The following is a 21,867-nucleotide window of genomic DNA, read 5'->3' as shown; positions in this document are numbered from 1 at the left end:
CACAACTGGACCACGTAATGTCAACATAAAACGAGAACGCACCGTTGCACGTTTTCTTCACCACAATGTTCACTGTTCACAAAAACAGGTAGAGATAAGACATCCGGCCCGGAGGACCATTAAAATGTAGGGAGTTGCGTTGATTCTCTGAAGAATACACAATCACAAATGCACACGCTGATTCTTTTAAGATATCTATATTCTACCTGTAAAGCACTAACTACAATGAAGTATAACTGAAAGGCAATTCTGATCACTTCAGACGATGAATGTTCTTAGTAATGTCCAGCTGCATGTCACCACGATTCGCGCCATGTTGCTTCTCACTCACTAACCGTTCTCTTTGCTTGGCGCCCACGCAATCAGCTGATACTTGGACTACATACGCCATCTCTTGACAACAAAAATAATTTAACTCACATCATCAAAACCAAATAATGACAACAAGAATAAATGAAACACATTCCTATACAAGTTATATTGTTTCATAGTAATTTCGATTAGATTGAGTTTTGATGTGATCAGATGTTACTTGTTGTCTCCGGAAATTCTGTATAAATAACATAGCTGAAAATTTTATTGTAATAGCTACAATTATTATATTTTGAAAGTGGTTCAAGTTGTTTTTCACAGAGATTGAATTTTGACTTGATTGTGCGTTTTGTATTTTTCCCCCGAGAAAATGTATATATAAATACCGAGAAACTTCTATTTAAATAACACCTTGTAAAAATGACAACTCGTATAACCGATTTACCTCTCGAACTGCTGCACAAGATTTTTGCGTACACATTCGACGGAGGTGAGGATGTCGCAAGGCTCGTCGACTTAAACAAAAATAGCGTCTGAATTTCGTCGCAAAATGAGCGGTATGAAAAACTTGCAGAATCCCGATTCTCTTTTTCGGGCTTCAGGCAAAAAAGTTGGCCGATAGGATGGACGAGCTTCATGAGGCGAGGCAAGGAAGGAGACGATATACTGACGATTGGTATGACTCAAACGCGGAAACAGACAGTATCATCACACAACTCATCGCATTGACTGAGATGCGAACTTTCTTCCTGTTACGTGAATTGTGTTGATTGGTTCGCGAAGGGGAATTTTCCCGATTAGTAAATTGAGGTTATAAATATAATATATTCTCACTACTTATGTGCGTCTAGTTTTTTTTACACCACAGATAAACGGTTACACAGTGCAACATTAACTTGTCTATTTTGTTGGTTTGGTGTTAAGTAGTGTATTTGGTGTCTGCATGTGTAGTGCTACGTTCTGGAGCAGTGTAGTGTGTGGTGTATGGTTACATGATGCGAGCTAACTAAACAAATGAATGTTTAAAGCAAAGGCAATTGTTGAATTTTTTCAACTTGAATACAGCTATTCGTCTATTTGGTTGAACACAGTTCTACTGAACTTGCCTGGCGCTGGGATGCATCTACACTCCACCATATGTCTAAAAGGGTAGCGAACTAGACGGGACTAATAATTTCTTAATTACAATAATTTTTCCAAAGAAAGTGACTTGAGTTTATGGATGTTTTTAGAGTTTTAACACAAACACACAGCGTAAATTTATTCTTATAGTGTTTAATTGATTAAATTGCTTTATTTTACTTCGCTTTTTGTCCCTTGCTGCGACTGTTGTACATTTAAAGAAGGTAGGGAATATGTTTCTAAGAGGTAGGGATATAATTGATCGAGATAGAGATTGTGTAAAATGAGAAAATGTGTTAGCAGAGGATAAGGAAAATTTTACATTTTGAGTTCTTTATTGCGATAGAACAAGGAGATAAAAGTATTAACTTTTGCAGGTGACCAAATCTCATGAAATATTGATAAAAGATACGCTTTCTATTAAAAATGTAATTACTTATAAACATAGAATGCGTGATATTCTCGAAAAACTTAACCCCCTCTTCCCTCCCTACAAGAATTCGAATCCTGTTAAAACTAACAAAAAAAACATCAACACGGACAACAAACATGTATCACAAGAAATAATATCATATGAACTAACGATTATTTTTTTAAGAAGCAACCTATTTCGTTTAATTGAAAAATTCTAATTTTAATATCTAATTTTACATTTTGAGTTCTTTATTGCGATAGAACAAGGAGATAAAAGTATTAACTTTTGCAGGTGACCAAATCTCATGAAATATTGATAAAAGATACGCTTTCTATTAAAAATGTAATTACTTATAAACATAGAATGCGTGATATTCTCGAAAAACTTAACCCCCTCTTCCCTCCCTACAAGAATTCGAATCCTGTTAAAACTAACAAAAAAAACATCAACACGGACAACAAACATGTATCACAAGAAATAATATCATATGAACTAACGATTATTTTTTTAAGAAGCAACCTATTGCGCCTACCCAGCGTCGAATAACATGGGTACCCGGGGGAAACCCTGGGGGGTAAAGGCGGTTAGGGGCGTGATGCTGATCACATCACCCCCACTCACGACCGGATCAAGAAAGTGTGGGGCGTTACCCCCACACCCCCTATACGCCTTCATGGCGTGGTGCAATGCACAGGGGAACACTTTACCTTTTTTTTACCTTTTACCTTTTATATCTAATTAAAGCACATGATAAAAACTTGTTTGAACAAGTTTCTAAATTCAAATATTTAGGAGTAATATTAACAAATGAAAATTGTATTAAAGAGGAAATAAAATAAATTGTAAGGTTAATTCAGTAAATGCATGTTACTTCTTTCTAAGAAACTAAAAGTTAAAATATACAAAACAGTAATTTTCTCTGTAGTATTATATGGATGTGAAACTTGGTCCATTATATTGAAAGAGGAACATATGCGAAACATTACTTACTTTTTTCTTGGTTCATACATTATTTAGCTGTTAATTCCATTATATTATGTACGTGCTTCACAATTCTTATTTAAGTCTGTTTCATTTAAATACTACAGAATGAAAAAAAAATGTACAATACTGTAGGTTGAAGTTCATTATGTGGAAATAAGTTTCACTTTTTAAAAAAATCATTTTATGCCAGGGATTGTAATTTTTATAGTTTATAGAGTAACATGTGCTTTCATAACTAACTAACTCTCTAGCCTTCTTAAACCCTAAGGTTCATAGCTGCAACAACACAAGCCTTCGATCTGTCCCTATCTTGAAAAAATCTATATACTCTTTTCTATCCCTACCGATTTCCTTTAGGTGTATCTCAATGCTGTCCTTCCATCCTCGTCTTGCCCTTGCTACAAGTCTCTTACCATCAGGTTTCCCAACAAAAATTCTGTAAACTCCTCTTTCCTCTCCAATTCGTACCACATAGCCTGACACCTTAGTCTTATTTATTTAATTGTTCTAATAATATCTGTACATGAATATAAATTATGTAGTTCTAAATTATGTAACCTTCTCCACTAACCTGTCTTCTCATCCCTTTTGGGTCCAAATATTTTCCTAACAATCTTATTTTCAAATACTCTCAATTTATGTTCCTCTTTCAACAAAATAGACAAGTTAATGTTGCACTGTGTAACCGTTTATCTGTGGTGTAAAAAAACTAGACGCACATAAGTAGTGAGAATATATTATATTTATAACCTCAATTTACTAATCGGGAAAATTCCCCTTCGCGAACCAATCAACAAAATTCACGTAACAGGAAGAAAGTTCGCATCTCAGTCAATGCGATGAGTTGTGTGATGATGCTGTCTGTTTCCGCGTTTGAGTCATACCAATCGTCTGTATATCGTCTCCTTCCTTGCCTCGCCTCATGAAGCTCGTCCATCCTATCGGCCAACTTTTTTGCCTGAAGCCCGAAAAAGAGAATCGGGATTCTGCAAGTTTTTCATACCGCTCATTTTGCGACGAAATTCAGGCGCTATTTTTGCTTAAGTCGACGAGCCTTGCGACATCCTCACCTCCGTCAAATGTGTACGCAAAAATCTTGTGCAGCAGTTCGAGAGGTAAATCGGTTATACGAGTTGTCATTTTTACAAGGTGTTATTTAAATAGAAGTTTATCGGTATTTATATATACATTTTCTCGGGGGAAAAATACAAAACACACAATCAAGTCAAAATTCAATCTCTGTGAAAAACAACTTGAACCACCTTCAAAATAAAATAATTGTAGCTATTACGATAAAATTTTCAGCTATGTTATTTATACAGAATTTCCGGAGACAACAAGTAACATCTGATAACATCAAAACTCAATCTAATCGAAATTACTATGAAACAATATAACTTGATACACTTTTTTAAACTTAAAGTAATAAATAGTATGCAGCTTTAAAATAAATTAAATACTTAACTTTTAACACTGCAACAACACATCCATACTCTTCAAAACACTCTCACGATACCGACTGATCTGTAATGCGAAAACCCTTTAAGTAACCTAAGCGCGGATGACAACATCCGAAACAGTAAGTCAATCAGAAAACATCCATTACGCCATAACCAACAACACGCTAGATACGGGTCTGCGTAATAACTTGTTGCGTAAACATTGCGCAATAGTTTACCTTACGAGCCATCGCAATGTTGCGTAATGTTGCGTAATTTAACTCGAAAGAAATTATGACACTCGTACCAAGTATGAGGTGAAAAAACGCAGATTTGCAATAGTATAAAATCGACAAAAACATCATCATAATAGGTTTAGCATTGTGCTTAAATTAATAAAAATGATAGGACTCGTACCAAGTATGAGTTTGAACCCCTAAAATATATGTACTTATATACTTAAAAAAACTGGAAAAACCCACAGGTGTCTGTCAAGTGGACCGGAATTAGACCGGAAGTAAATAGGTGTTTGTATGGGTGTGGGTGTAGGTGTGGGAGGGTGTGGGTGTAGGTGTAGGTGTGGGTGGGTGTGGGTGTTACGTAAAAATTGGATGTCATAGGGGAAATTATCTAAATCTTAGAATCTTTGTACAATAAAATTGAAATTTAAGTTCTTGCGTGAAACAAATTTTCAGTTTTTTACACTTGGAAAATCAGCTAAAATCATAATTTTCAGTTAAATTATACTATGCGAGCTCACTATGAAATTGTTAGATTTTGGGGTGGTTGATCGCTCGTGCCCGCTCTATAACTACTACCATAACAATAATTACTTAGATTTTATCTTCAGTGCCAATTTCACTTCTTAAAGTAAAATTATCTTGTGGGTAAGGTATGTACATTGCATTAATTGTTCTGTATTTTCAGAACGAAAATTAAATAGAAACAACCTTGTACGTATAAATCGGGAGTTTTTCAAAATCTACGGTAATAATTAACTTTTTATTTATAACTCCTTTCCAGAAGAGAAATGATTTAGCTAAATGAAATAATAAAATTCAATGCTTTGCTTCGTACATAAATTGCTGCACATGTTCAAAACAAATATGATTCCTTGAATATTTTCTATGTTTAAACGTATCTTTCTTTTCCTCGTAACAGATGACGCTCTATTACAAAACTCGATTGGATTACATGTCTTACCTTTGTCACGAATCGCCCATGAAGTATCGACATATTTTTGGGTTAAACATCTACAGGCTCCTGAGAAACAGAGATAAAGATGGCCGACTCATTGTGGTATATTATCAAGGTGAGAGGATACAAAATTAGTTTTTGAGACACTATAACGAATAACTTTAATATTAGGTAGAATCTTATGGTTTTGATAGAAGTACATTTAAAATTGATATTGTAAATAAAGAAATAACCATTAACATGGACACCACATTTATTGATTTAAGGCTAACGTTAATATGAGTAATTGTTCTAACAAAGTAGCAGTGTATACATTACATATTCTGCACTCCACTAAACACATGCAGGAAGCAAATGTATTTCGTTAATATTTAAGTACGAGGCCGGGACCTAACAAGGACAGCGCCAGGGAGGGTGAGAATGGGAGCTTGCCCACTCCTTAATTTTCTTCCTCACCTCCATCCTCAAGAATTTTTAAAAACGTACTTACAACCAAAACACATACCAACGTTTAAAGCTAATGCAAGTTTCGACCTATTAAAAAAGTGTCGTTGCTCTGAACATATAATTTCATATGTTAAAGGGAGACAGCTATTATTGTATACAATAGACAAGCCTAGAGAAGCGCCTGTATTCGAGATCTACAGGGTCTGTTGTTTTTCTTCATTTGGCATTAAAGATTGTTTGTTCTTTTCTTTATTCAGCTTGTTCGTTCGCGGTTTTCTAAATTTACCAACAGTTTAGTGCGGTGTATCCAAAAGCATACACCCGCTTGCAAAGAAACCTGTATACCGAATTAAGTTATACATTTTTCAGATGCCAGGGTTTAACGCAATAGAGAGGAATTGATTATTCGGGATCATTTGCGTCAAATTAAACCAGAAATGTTTCCAACTGTAGTAGATATAAAGCATGTAGACTTATTTTAAATTACCACTTATCGATTGGATCCCTGTGTCTCGTTTCTCGAACAATGCGATTTATTTGTCGCGAATTTCACACCTGTTGCTCTTGTTGATTTTCAGAAAATAATATTTGACACAGGCAAAGAGATGGATACAACTGGGTCTGAAAACAATCCAAATTTCCTAGTTGATGTAAAGAAAATAATTACATTGAACTTTTAGAAATGTAGCATTTTTCAAATAATTTAATTTATAAAAATGTCAGACATTTTGAATATTACAGTATATTTTATGTAAGAATTGTATAAATGTAATCCATTTCTTTACTTCATAAAATATTTTTAACAACATATGTCTACCGTTGATAGTGTTTTTGTTTAGTCTTCCTTCATTAATAAACAGATCACAATTTTACGAAACATGCACACCAACCTTCTGAGACCTGCAGTTTAGAACTAGAACTGTTTTTTGTAACTTTCTACTTTCAGTGATTATAAAATATAAAGCTATTCCCTGTGCATTTTGCCGCGCCATGAAGGTACGTACATACATGGGACCTGTGAGCGTGTGGTCTCACACATATTCTGTCTCTAAGCCATACTGGAACTTGCTTTGTGGGCACAACGCTTCTTTAGCCACCATGTATTGCCCCATGTCCAAATGTAGAGACCGGTGTTGTAATCAGAGGGGCGTACTACGGTTACATGGGAAACGTCGATTCGTTTCCAGAGGGGATGATATGAGGTGGAGTTTTTCCTCGACTATGATTACTAAATTTAAATTACAATATGCATAGAATTACACATTTTGTATTATCCCATTTCAGGAAATGTCGACCCGTCTACACTCTCTATTGAGGACCTGACCATCTTCGATGACATCGTATGCCACTTCTTCCTGGAGGACGAACAGACCGTGAAAGCTCGAGGGGGAGTGCTCATATTTGTTGGCTCCGGTTTGAGGTGGCAAGTGATAAAATGGGCAACACCTCGAAACATGTCTTTCTATATCCACAAATTCCAGGTAGACCTTACTGAGATATTAAATTACAAATTGAATTTAAAAATGTAAACTCGAAATTATTATTGTTAATAAAATATAGGGTAACGATAGTATAAGCCGGAGACGGATTTCTCAAAATTTACAGGAGAAAAGACGAGAAAGTACTTACGGAGTTGCGTTCTTGAGGACTTTCTGAAGCCGGGGAAATTGTTTTTTAGAATCATGCAACGTATTTTGCCTGTAAATAAGGTATTTTTCGTCAATCATGCATCTCCGTTGTACGATAGCTCGTGCCGCCATTACCGTCGACTACGTGAATCAAATGTTCCGTGCGTTCGGTTATGTAACCCCCTTACAGTGTAGCAACCACGCGGAAGTTTGACAAGATGACGTGTGAGCGGTTTTTTTTTTCAATGTAAGGTAAGACTCTAGTTTACGTCCTTTTCCTAAGGAATACGTGTAATATATCGTTGGAAAGTTTATTTTATAAGGAATTCAACAACGTACAATGTAAATCCCAAAGCGAGCAAAAATTTCCTGAAGGAGTAAATCGAGAAAAACCGATGTTGTCCGGATATGCGCAATTGAACGTACTGAGAAATTTTTTAGATGATGAAGCACATATTTAGGGGTGAAATGAGTGCTAATGGAACCTAACCTAACAGGCCTAACCTAACCTCGTAGGCATACCTCGACCCCGTGAATGGATAGTGGGGCTATCGTGAACAGAAAGTGTAAAAAGAAAAAGGTACTTACCCGAAGAGATGCCGGGTGCCGCACCACGAACACAAAGAAGCAATCACCATGCAGATAAGGACGTAAAGTAGAGTCTAGCCTCAATTTTCGCTTAAAAACCTTTTGTGAATAGTTTGTGCGCCATTTATCGGTTCATAAGTTTGGAAACACTGCACATCAGCTGACGATAGACAATGTGAGTCAAAATTTGCCCGCCGAATTAGCAACAACCAATAAATGATTATAATGTTAAAAATAACGCTTTTTTCATTGAAAAAAAAGTGATCCCCAGCTTGAAAAATCTTCCGCTATGCATATGAGGTACGTAGCAATGATTTTTATTTGAAAACAAACTAGTTTAATGTGTCTCCGGCTTATACTACTGTTACCAAATATAGTACACTGGACTTCATTTTGCATACTAACGAGGATCTGGCGTCTTGTCCTACGACCAGCATAATCTTCGTAGGACTGTGGGTGTGTTGTTCTGTGTCTTTCTCTTTATATGTGCTGATTGTATTTTTACAGCCTCAGGTTTTTACCAAGGTAAGCATACTTTAATCCTCAGAAATGTGTTTCATTCTTGTTATGTAAGGGGCTGGGCCTCGTATAGTGTGACAGGTGCAAAATAGCGTAACTGCTGACCTGAACGCATAGAACTATCGATTAAGGATTGTTTTTGCTCTTGCATATTGTTTTCAAATAACTATATAGAACTTATAATTCCTTCAACCAAATATTGTTCGGAATGATTTATCCATCTGATATTTTTTCCCTTGGTGTTTGTGGTAAACAGCAGGAGAATTAAATAAGAATTTTGGTGTGTAATAATATTAACGTTACATACTCAAGTTGTACATTTGAGTTTAAACACAAAAATGGTTTTCATCCCATACAATGAGACAAATACGGAGACATAGAGGTTTGCAAGTTATACATACTTTGAAAAATTCCGCAACGTATGAGACGAATATACAAATTTTCTTTTTTCAGACCTTTCCCTTTCACCAGCAGCACATTCACTCATATGACATAAGCCCTTTGTTGCGGGGGCCGGTCAACATATTGTACAGGATGATCAAGAATTGGGAAATAGGGAAGAATGTAAGTACACCCTTGGAATTTGGTTAGTATTATTTTTGAGTGATGACTAAACGTTTAAGTGGTGGACATTATTTTGTGTTTGAAAAGTAAGAGTTCTGTTTGAAAATCTAAATATTTTTACAGGACATTCAGATTTAAAAGATGAACATATTGTTGATTTGCGAGGACTTGCGCAAAACTTCTTACATGTAAAAGCATATACGAAATGCATAGCTTAGCACTTAATGGTCTTGTATGTTTTAATCTCTCTCTAATGACACCGTGCTTTGGAGGTTTATACTCTAGATACGTTACACGTGTTCTACCTTCCCATCACGTTCATCTAGGTTTAGCATTGAAACTCCATCTTATCGGCTTATTCGTTTAGTATCCTTCTCTGTAATACTATCCACTGTAAATTCTCTAAATGGATTTCAGTGCGTCAAAAAACCTTTGCATTGTGGCCATATCATGAAGGCGCACTTACAGCATCAGAAGAAATGAGAATGGTGGCTTAGGGAAAGCTGTAATAGTTTCCTTAGGACAGTTGCATTACACGGAAATGCATATTTGGGCAACAAAAGCATTTTTATTTACATATTTTTCTTTTGTTACTGGTGAGAAAGGGACACACTGGACGAACGACAGATTACCATGAACTCAATGTTCAGAACTATTATTCTTTATTGGAATAAGGACAACTGAGACTCTATTAAGACTTTCAACAACTTCGTAATACTTTTTAATATTTCTGGCGGTATGAAATTGCAAATCTCATAATTTCCTCCCATTGACGTCGCCAGGGAAAAGTGACGAGGGGTGGGGGAGGGCGGAGGGAGAGAGATAAAATATTTTAGGAGGCAGTCACATTGAGACGCCCGAAAACACTACCCCTCCCCCACACACATATATACAGGGTGTCATTTTAATGGCGCCCACGGACCACGGAAACGTATAGCGGACATCAAAACAAACAACTTTTCCCAGTAACATTTTTTGTCGTTGGCGCATCGTTTCGGCGCTACAGTCGTTCAAAAAGCCCGTTTTGCCGCCTGAATGCTGGCAACCACACACAACATTTGATTGCATTTGAGACGTCATATCTTGTCTTGATGTCCAGGGTTGCCAGAAACACACATATTCTGTGAAAAATGACATAGCTTAAATCAGCCACATTATGTACCGTAAAACAAAACGAGAAAACACGTTCTGTAACCTAACAGGAAGTAAACAAACGATACGAAAAATGGTAGAAAGAAAATAGAATTCAAGTGGAAGTGGTCATATCGAATTTTGTCTCAGCTTACATGTCAAATATTTACAAATCTAGTTACCAAGTTTGATTCTACAATTTTTTCAATCCACTTCGTCCTTCTGATTCTAGTTGTCTATGACACACTGAACAGATCACAAAATAGAAATGAAAGAACTCAAAATTCAAAAGGTAAGCAACACATTGGTTAATATAATTTATATTCTGGAAATTATGAGGCAAGTGACAAATATGGTTGAAAATACAGGGATATAAGTAGTAGTAATACAAGCTCTCCGACGACTGCGTTTATCAATGCACCGGATACACATGTAATAGTTTGCAACTGTGAATAGGGCAGTATATTCGCTACTGATTCATCATTAGATTGTTACTGTGGTTTTATGTGATTTAGCCGTAATGTAACTACGTGAACCCCGGATACTTCCGTTATCAGCCCAAAAGTATCACAAGGTATCTGAACACAAACCTGTAGATATAAACTTTGCAACGAGATATGCAAATATTTGACAAGCAGCTGGGCGTAAACAGCCACATGTAAGCAGTAAGTACAATAAAATTTATTGTTGTTGATATTTGACATATAGGCTAAAACAAAATCCGATATTGACACTTCATTTTGAATACTTTTTTTTACAATTTCTCATATCGTTGGTTCACTTCCCCCTTCCACTGAGATGACTGCTGATCTTCTGGCTGGTAGGCTATGATGTTCGGTCTACTGGAGGCGTTTCTCGCTTCGTTTTACAGCTAGTAATATGGTTGGTAGTTTGTCATTTTCCAGAAAATTTGTGTGTTCCTTGCAGCACTGCCGTGCGCTGTTTCGCAACAGGAAATGACGTCACAGATACGATCAAATGTTGTGTTGGGTAGCCAGCATCCAGGCGGCAAAACTGTCTTTTTTGAACGGCTGTAGCGTCGAATCGACGCAGCAACGAGAAAATGTTACTGAGAAAGTTGTTTGTTTTTATGTCCTCTATACAAATCTGTGGTTCGTGGGCGCCATTAAAATGACACCCTGTATATACAGGGTGTCGCAAAACTCTTTCAACAACGCTTGGGTGCTGGTAGATATCACAAAAATAAGTAACTTTTCCCTATAAAGTTTACCTCGAAAGCGCTTAGTTTCTGCGCTATAAGTGCTTAAAATCTATCCTGTACGTATACAACCCAACTCAGCAAACGCTTGCTGTGACATAACTACAAGGGGCACGTTGCAGGGTTGCCACTAGCGTTCCTCGTTAAGAGAGACGACTTGAAAACAACAACTTGGGTGTCTTGCCTGAGAAAAATCCAAAACATTAATGATACTTGCGATGTTGTAAGAAGCATTGACAGTATTTATAAACTGACCAAGAAAAATAATGGGAAAACTGAATTTCAAGATTACTCATTCTAAAATATCTTCATAATTGATTGATTGATTTGGTTTATTTTAATTCGCTTTTCTGACAACTTTTGCTAATCGCAAAGATGAGGATGAAATGATGAAATAACAAATTACACCAATATCCAGACCAGGATTTAAACCCGAGACACCTGGCGCCGTAGCGAGCTGTGCTAACCACATCACCACGGAGTGTTTCGTGTATCATGCAATATCAACAATCCCTCCGAGTGACGGATCACAACTACCGTGATTAGCACCCACGTAATGTCACACCGGTGTCCACGCAGTTGTTGCAAACCGAGAAAGAACACGGGAATACGTACTCTACGTACAATATTCCTTGGCGCAAATCAACCACACACACACGCCAGACTAAACTCCACGCTGCGACACGCAGAACAGACAGGAAGAGCAACGGTTGACAACACTCTCTACGTAGTATCCGCCAACGCTAATACGTAACAGGTGACCTACACTCTAGCGACTCTAGTGGGGCCTTCTGTGTCACTTAGCTGAAATCAATCTCAGCGTCATTTTTGGGTGAATTTCCTATTTCCAGAGTGTGGGACGGTGTCCCAGCAGTAGTGAGACATGTGGACATACGTCGTCATTCTTTACTGCCTACATTCCGATCTCAACATTATGATATAAATAGTAGTAAATTTCCTATATTTTCCATCAGGGGATTCCACACTTTCTTTGAGAGTTCCCTTGCGCAATGTACACTGGGCCTCAATTGCTGCACCATTGTATTCGTCAGGAACGATTTTGTTTGTATTCTTTTACTCCGACATTGATATCTTTCTTCCTTCTTGATTTATTGTGCTTTACACATGGTGTGAGGCGATTCTCGCACGCCTGTCTCTCGCAAACGTTGCCGATTTCGACATTTTTTCACATGGCATTTTTTCCTTGTGTTTACTTGTCGAATCACCTCCCAATCGTTGTAACAGGTATTTTGCAACACCCTGTATATGTATATATAAAGGGTGGCTCAATAAGTCACTTAACACCCCCAGTACAAGGCCACTGCGGCATGGAACGTAAAAATGGCGATGACCAATCGTTATCAGGCCAAGGGGGAACCACACTGACGTCACCCGTCACCCGCATGGTCGGCAGCCATCTTGATGTCCGCCATCTTGAATTCAACTTCAGAAATTTAAATGGGAAGGGGGTCGTGCGACATATCAAAATGGGCTAGAATTTCACCAGGAAAACAACTGTGACATTTGTTTTCACCTAACTTTAATTGTTGCAGAGTTAACGATACCACAAAGTTATAACACATGCTCAATATGACGTCCCTCTTGCGCAACACACACGTGTAATCGTCTCTCCCATGGCCTTACCACATTCTGAAGAACCTCAGGAGTTATTGCAGTACAGGCATCCACAATGCGTGTGCGCAAGTGGGCCAGATCCCTGATTTTCATAGCATACACCATGGCTTTCAGGTGTCCCCAGATGTAAAAGTCCAATGGTGTCAGGTCAGGTGAGCGTGCAGGCCATTCCACAGTCCCTCGGCGACCAATCCAGAGGTGAGGGAATTGTTGATCCAGGTACTGACGGACTATCATCCCATATTGCTGTGGAGCACCATCTTGCTGGAACCATTCAGGATAGCTCCCATCCTCGGACAGTAAGGACGGTAAGATCTGCTCCCGTAGCAGAAGCAAGTAGCCCTCTGCATTTAAGTTGCACTCAATGAAAAATGAACCAACAAGTCGGGAACCCCAAGTACCACACCACACCATTAGCTTCCCGCCTCCCGTCACCTTGCTGGGATCTGTCCAATGTGGATTTTCGGGTGACCAGTACCGCAGATTTTGCTTATTCACCTCTCCCGACACATAAAAATTAGCCTCATCACTGAACAGAATCTTGTTACCGACGGCAGGGTCACGTTGCAGTTGTGCTATAGCCCACTCACAAAACTGCAAACGCCTGTCTGGATCGTCCTCACTAAGGTGCTGCTGCAGCTGTATCTTATATGGATGCCAGTGGTGGTTACGTAAAATCCTTTGAATTAAACTCCTGTTGACACCGCTTTCCAGCGCCAGTCTCTGTGTGCTACGGGTTGGGGACTTAGCAAATGATGCCAACACCGCTACAGCAGTACCCTCATCCGTGGCTGTTTTCGGACGTCCATGTCGCGGGTTGTCATCCACAGATCCAGTATCTTGGAAATTTGCCAGCAACTGGCTGACGGCCACATGTGACACCGGTTGTCTTGCAGGATTGCGGTTATTGAAGTCTGCGGCAATGTCACGCGTACTTCTCTCCCCTGACATCAATATGATGGCAATACGTTCATCACGTGTTAGTGGCATTTTCATTCAGATCAGTGAAAAAGGAAATATGCTACTCTTGACACGATCAATTCACATCATCACTCTTTTAAACTTTTATGTAAAGACAAAACACAATCGTAATTCCCATGCCAACCAATACTACAAGATATGTACATACCGGTAAGTCAATATCCGGACATTTTCAGTGATTGGTCTAACAATAAATACCACATAATCACATACTAACGATTATTTGAACAATAAACATTTAAGCAAAAAGGAAAGGACGTGTCACTCTCCCATGCGGAAATCGCCCTTAAATTTAAAGTTAGGTGAAAACAAATGTCACAGTTGTTTTCCTGGTGAAATTCTAGCCCATTTTGATATGTCGCACGACCCCCTTCCCATTTAAAATTCTGAAGTTGAATTCAAGATGGCGGACATCAAGATGGCTGCTGACCATGCAGGTGACGTCAGTGTGGTCCCCCTTTGCCAGGCAACGATTGGTCATCGCCATTTTTACGTCCCATGCCGCAGTGGCCTTGTATGGGGGTGTTAAGTGACTTATTGAGCCATAAGTTTGTGATATTGCTAACTTTATAACAATTAAAGTTAGGTGAAAACAAATGTCACAGTTGTTTTCCTGGTGAAATTCTAGCCCATTTTGATATGTCGCACGACCCCCTTCCTATTTAAATTTCTGAAGTTGAATTCAAGATGGCGGACATCAAGATGGCTGCCGACCATGCGGGTGACGGGTGACGTCAGTGTGGTTCCCCCTTGGCCTGATAACGATTGGTTATCGCCATTTTCACGTTCCATGCCGCAGTGACGTTGTTCTGGGGGTGTTAAGTGACTTATTGAGCCACCCTGTATATATATATATATATATATATATATATATATATATATATATATATACATATACATACATACACACACACACACACCCACACACATACACACCCACACACACACATATATACATATGTGTGTGTGTGTTTGTGTGTGAGTTCAAATATATAATAAAAACACTTACTATTATTATTATTTTATTCATGTATGGTATTTTGTGTTTTTCCTTTATATAGTGTGGACGTTTACTGCCTAACTTTAGTTCCAGATTACGATTTTATCTTTAATTAATTCGTCTTAAGAAAGGCATTAAAAGGCCTCCACAATGTCGCAGTTGTTGATCTGGTGGAGGCACATACTGATACGGATTCCACTTTAAACTATAGGTTTAGTCCCGATTAGCCATACTGTGCATCAAGTGAACTTAAAGCACTAAATTAACCAACCAACCAATAAAGGCATTAATTCCTCTTTTATTAGTGGTAACTGCCGCAAGTTGCATTGTTTCTAATTTCAGTATTGGAATAGAGTTACAAAATGGTCAAAAATGTTTTTTTTTTATTTTTCACTTACAATTTTATAATTCATCGTCTTTCTTGAGATGATTGGTTGTGTTGGTGTCATAAATGTGCCTCCAAAGGGAATCGAACCTGGACCCATTGTATGCAAGGCGAAGACGCTATCACTTCGCCATCGGAGAGATCCCTTCTTGAGATGAGACTACTTATATAAATATTCAAGTTATAAGAAAAATAATATAAATGACGAAAAAATGTTTCGAAGAGTAGAATTTTCTTGCAAAATAAATATAACGTTGAAATAAATTAGTTTTCTTAAGCATTAGAAACAATGAAAGTCACTTAGTGAAGTGCAGTTCTCCTATGCAATTATTCTGCTACACAGAGGTGTCCATCTTCCAACAAGACCAATGGCGCATCCCCCAAAAGTCACGCCATGCGTCCCACCAAATCATATCATTCACATTTTTAAACCATATCGTAATCCCCACAAAGTATTTAATTACGAAAGCGCGTCTATCGAAAAAAAAACTCTTTTTAGCTATACTGAACTCTATACTTGATCTGCCTCTCCTCCCTAAACAGGGGTTCTATTACTCACGATCCTAAAAGCGTTCATGATAATTCCCGGAAATAGTTTGGACGAATACGTAATAATTGATGTCTATTTGAATGAAATACTCTGTTAAACTGTACATATTTTTAATTGTTCTATTTTTGAACATAACTTAAAGCTAGCACATTGATTGGATAAATGTAGTAAATAAATTTATGTAAATATGTATATAAATATAGTTTGTGAGTGGGTTTATAAAAAAATTCAGTTTTTAACACAAATTGTTACACAATTTAAGATATAGATAAAAAATTCATCCCTGGCAAACCAAATAACATGCTCCAAGCCGTATGACTGATTCAATTATTGTTTCACGAGACATTACAGAATCCTAGCTACAAATTCTTAAGCTGGGAGGATAATATAATACCGTTATACTCTTTCAAATAACTCCCTCCCTCCCCCACTATCGTTTTCGTGGAGAAAATATAATTATTTTGTACTGTAACAAGTTAAATTTGCACTGAAAATATAATCCACATAATTATTGTGACAAAAAGTTAAAAATGCGAATTCGACAATAATGCACCTGCTTTGAATTAAGAAGTATACCAACACTAAGCATTTAAGAAGTGATGTTATTAATAAATATCGAGAATATCACTTATGTCTTGTAATGCAACTATAGTATAAATCTTTACATTCACTTCATTAAAGCGGCAAAGATACATTCTCACAAGACACCATTGAATAAGAAATTTTTACAAAACTGTATTTACAGGGGAGTCAATACTTTCTTAGGATCCCGAGATATTTCGTATTTTCCATGTTCTCTTTTGGAACGTTCGGGGTCGAAGACGTGTGGATTCCATATTGGTAAAACAGTCTCAAACATTTAATGTTCGAACTCTATCTCCACTACAGAAATCCCTTGACAATCTACGATTTAACACTTTATCAAGAGCTTCCTATCTCCCCTTTCAAATGTAATACTCTTTCCTACCACCAAAATTTCCATGCCAATTTTAGACTCACTGTTGATATTTAAGAGTGGATATTGCCTCCTCCAAGAAAATAACTTTGTCTCCACACCAGAATTTCCGCAACAATCCAAAACAATGGTAATACACAAGAATTGGATACCATCTCAATTTCATGCTCAATCCTCCTCTAACTAAAATGCCCCGCCATAATCTAATCATTGTAATTAATTATTAATCATAATTTGTTAATTAGTAAATAATTTATTGTATTTCACAGTATCTATTTTATTAAATACTTTATACACACTGCCAAAAACAAATAAACACATAATTTATTATATTCAATATAATTATTATTTACCATCCCATATGCTGCTAAAATTATGCCTTTCTTGTATTCGCATATCAAGACACTAAAATAACAGTAACTGGGGTCCGACATGAAAAGTCTACCACGTATAAACTATAACGTACAAACTATAATCTAAATTAAGCCCCCCCCCCAAACACACACATAAACTGACTCTCTCTTGCCTTCTTAAACCCGAAGATCTATGACTGCAGCAACACAAGCCTTCAATTTGACCATATCCTGGGAAAGATCAATGCAACCGTTTACATCTTTATCGATTTATTTTAAGACTATCTCAACGTGATACGTCCATCTTCGTCTCGGCCTTCTCAGAGATTACTTACCATCAGGTTTCCAGACAAGAACCCTGTAAACTCTTCTTTGCCCTCTCATTCGTGCCACATGGCCTGCACACACAAGTCTCCATGATTGAATTATTATAATAATATCTGGCCATGAAAAAATGCAGTTCCAAATTATAGAACAGCCTCCAATCACCAGTCTTCTCATATATTTTAGGTCCAAATATGTTTGTAAGGATGTTGGTTTCAATGTTCCTTTTTTAATGTAATGGACCAAGTTTCACATCTATATATAACTACAGTCAAGATTACACTTTTGTATACTTGAACATTCAGATTATTAGATAGTAAACGAGAAGATAACATTATATGAAGAGAAAAGTAACACCCATTCCTTAATTAAGTTTTCAAATTAGTAATTTTATTAAGTAAATTGAAATTCCCTAAATTAAATGTGGAACATTTTCACCACAACCAGGTTAATAATATGCTGAATATGAAGCGAATATTAACATATCAATTGAAACACGAGAATTAAAAAATATATAATATAACATAATATAAGAATTATAAAAAGAAGTAAAAAATAACCAAAACAAAAGAAATGAACATTTCAGGGTGAATTTCCCAAATTAACAGGCTCCCATATTCAAAGAAAGTACTTGCCTCCCCGATGCTGTAGTGGTAGTAGCATCGTCGCCTCGTAATCAAAAGTCCCGGGTTTTATACCAGGTGGAGGCACATAGTGGTTCGAATCCCACCTTTAACTCCACTTCCAGTTCCGGGAAGCCTTTCTATGCATAAAACACTAACTAAATCAATCAATCAAATAATGAAATTACATTTTTATTTCAATTAAGTGTTGAAACATGTTCTTAGAGGTAAAATTAGTTTATCATAAAGCTATTATAGGAACATACAAGAAGAGATATTAGTTGATATTAGGTATTAAATATTCTGAACTGAAAATCTATACATACCTTAATGAGAGGGGAAGCATGAAGCATAATTTCAAAGCATTTAATCAGCCTTTGTTTTAAAGTTTAATATCATGTGTGACTGTGCATAGGCTAATATGGATGTTTGGGAATCTTTAACGTGATTACTCCTGTATGGAGTAAGTAAGTACATGAAATAAAATTATTTCTCCCTTGCATATCTTTCAGATCATTTTCCACTATAGAAACGTAGCAGGATTGCACGAGCATCTGGACCCAGCCATTTTACCAAAGGATTTGGGTGGACTCTTAGACGAATCAGAAGCATTTGAAGACATTGAGGATTACATTGCACAAAGGGAAGGCAAATTAACGGGTGAGTTAAGTATTGAACAAATTGTCTATTTTTTCTAATGTTCATACGTTTCATGTTCGTACGTGAAAGCCGTACTCCGTGGCAGAGTTCTTAGCACGGTGCGCTACGACGCCAGGTGTCCCGTGTTCGAATCCACGCCTGGGCATTGTTGTTCTATATGACTGTCCCTTCATCAATATGTAAGATATCATCACTCATCCTCAATCTGGCTAGTAGCCGAAGTGGCAGAAACGCGAAGCTAATTAGAACAATCATAGCAATCAAATTAAATCGCAAGTAAACAAAAAGTCAATTTCATATATATATTTTTTTAATTTATTGCAATTCAATTCATATGCGAGTAGCCACGTCCACATGAATCGTTCAACAGAAAACAGAATACTGTCAAACTTGCTTCCCTTCCAGGTTTTTACACCTGAACGTGATTTGCAATGCGATCTCTTTCGTTATCTAGAAAAATGACTGGTGAAGTTTACATTGAACTTTGAAAAAATCAAAATATTCGTGAAAATATAGGACCGTCCACGAGAAAACTGGTTAAGGTATTCGACCGTCTTTATGTGAATTCTTCACATGAGTTTTGGATATACATACTTTAAAGATATAAATTCTTCGTATGATATGTAACATTAATCAATTATGAACCATGGAAATAGAAGTAACAATTGTTAAATAACATATTATATATGTTTCAGTTGTGAATATACCTCAGTATATTTAACGATTCCATTTTTCTTGTTTTTCAGATTTGCACAGTTATGGATATGATAAATGATATGGAGAACAAGTATATATTTTGTACATGTATGTAATTTCTGTTCGATATTTCCAAAATAGACTCATTTCCACATATTTCTAATAAAATATTTACTCTGAAAAGCCTAATATATCTTAATGTTACTCCTAAATGATCTGCAAATAACATTATACTCTTGTATCAACTCATACATAATTTGATAATTTGAATTTAAAATTTTTGGGTGCGTCAGCACTAAGGCTATTTTGCACCCGTCACTTTATACGGTGTCCAGCCCCTTATCGTTACACATAATAACTCTCACGTTGCATAATTAAAATCATAAAATATTAAAATCTTCTGACTTTCCTTAAAAGCTGAGGCTGTAAAGGAGCACTCAGCACAAATAAGGGCAAAACACAGGACAACACAAACAAAATTATATTGGCCATAGGGCCAGTCGACAGAGCCTTGTTAGTGTACTACGTTTAAGTGAGGTTTACTATTGGGTACACTACGTGGAAAGAGCACCCCTTACAGCCATCTTCTATCAACTATTTTCCTCTTAAAAATCTTTCAATAAATATCATTGTTGGTAATAATATTGTTGCAGGGAATTTTTTATAGCAGACAGGAGTGGTCAGGTTCAAGAAGCAAAGGAGTTTTATAGCCTAAACACCATGCAAGGCTAAACGTCTGAGACATCTTGAATCATTAAGAAAAAATAATATAAATGGAAATACCAAACTTAAATTTGAAACAATCCCTAACATTTCTTCACTAATTCATAAGTGGGTGTATAAGCAATATGTCAATAAAGGATTTTTCATGGACAAAATAGTGAAAATGAGAAAAAAATCTCACAGTACAGAATACATTATAAAAGTTATTGATGCACTATTATGAGAAAATATCAAAATAGATTCATTGTTGAACACCGAGACAAAAATAATAGGCATCAGTGTTGTTTTATTCGAAACACACATGGAGTTAACAGTGACAATTAAGATACACGTAGATCGTAAAATATTTACTTCCCTACGTTGTTTATGTGTGTTCGCAGTGGCGGTGCTCCCAAACAATGCTAAAACTTATCTGCTAAGGGAATTCCCCTATTTTGCCCCTCTTTGTTTTGGCACTTTCCCCCTGCACACTACCAGTTTTGGAACCCAATCGCCGCCACTGGTGTGTTGTATACCTGTACAGGTATGGACGGATTTGGGAAGTCCTCTAGAGTGAAGAAATTTTTATTAGTTAACAATTTTTGACTCTAGACGTTTGATTTGATCTGACATCTAAGACATCTTACTCATTTCATGAAATTATGTATAATTTCTTACTTGGTCTTGGTCGGACATTATTGTATTTTCTTTTTTTACTTATGCGCTCGTATAACATATCATGAGCCTGAGAGACCGCATTCATTCGAATCATTATTTAAAATAATATTCACTATATTTATTTCCTGCACTTGATTTCGTGCACTGAAATGCAATAACCAAGAATTCAGTGATTTATTCGTTCACCCTAAACATATCGTCCCATCCCTACACAATTTACACAACACATCCGAAAAATTTTCACAAAGACACAATTTCTCTTCACTTCAGCTCCAAACATGCCCTTGCAGTCCCCAAAAATACTAACTTACACCCCCTTCAGGTGGGAAATTCCGAATAAACCCTTGCTAGAAACACCCACAGTGATGCTTTCAAATTGAAGCAAGTCTCTGTGTTCCTCAGAATCCGGATTTTTGATATCATCGCAATAGCTAGTATTGTTTCCATGAGGATCAAAAGTGCCATGCTTCTTACTACCACTCACGTAGACAGGTTTCTTGAACCCAAGCCAAAAAATACATTTTGCCGCTACGAAAATTAGTGTGTCGTGGATTACATGAAGCCCACGACAAGAAACTATACAACTAAAACAAAATCTAAAATGTTGCCATATTCTAGGTATTTTAGTTGTAGTTTCCGTCAATGTTTATTCCTCCATGAATTCCTTCATGTGTGAATTCTTTGCCAGGAAACCATGCAACGTTCGCACCGGAGCACTGCACACTACACCATGAAGCGGTGCAAAAGTGTACCCATATAT

General features: G+C 36.9%; 1 protein-coding gene across 2 annotated transcripts in view; it reads left to right on the top strand.

Moving 5' to 3' along the window:
- LOC145979550 (retinaldehyde-binding protein 1-like) overlaps nt 1-19,940 on the top strand; it is a 188,957-nt gene extending 169,017 nt beyond the window's left edge. For both annotated transcript variants that reach the window (XM_083112522.1, XM_083112523.1), the window contains 5 exons: nt 5,434-5,584; nt 7,201-7,397; nt 9,105-9,215; nt 18,884-19,031; nt 19,778-19,940. In XM_083112522.1, the coding sequence (XP_082968648.1) occupies nt 5,434-5,584; nt 7,201-7,397; nt 9,105-9,215; nt 18,884-19,031; nt 19,778-19,806 (636 nt within the window). In that variant the 3' untranslated portion in view covers nt 19,807-19,940. The remainder of the gene's footprint in view (nt 1-5,433; nt 5,585-7,200; nt 7,398-9,104; nt 9,216-18,883; nt 19,032-19,777) is intronic.
- Nucleotides 19,941-21,867: the final 1,927 nt, after the last annotated feature.

Source organism: Lepisma saccharinum, chromosome 26 (assembly GCF_977018435.1).
Source record: "Lepisma saccharinum chromosome 26, izLepSacc3.1, whole genome shotgun sequence".
Lineage (NCBI taxonomy): Eukaryota > Metazoa > Arthropoda > Insecta > Zygentoma > Lepismatidae > Lepisma > Lepisma saccharinum.
Note: the sequence above shows the minus strand (reverse complement) of the source record. Positions and strands in the feature narration are given on the sequence as shown.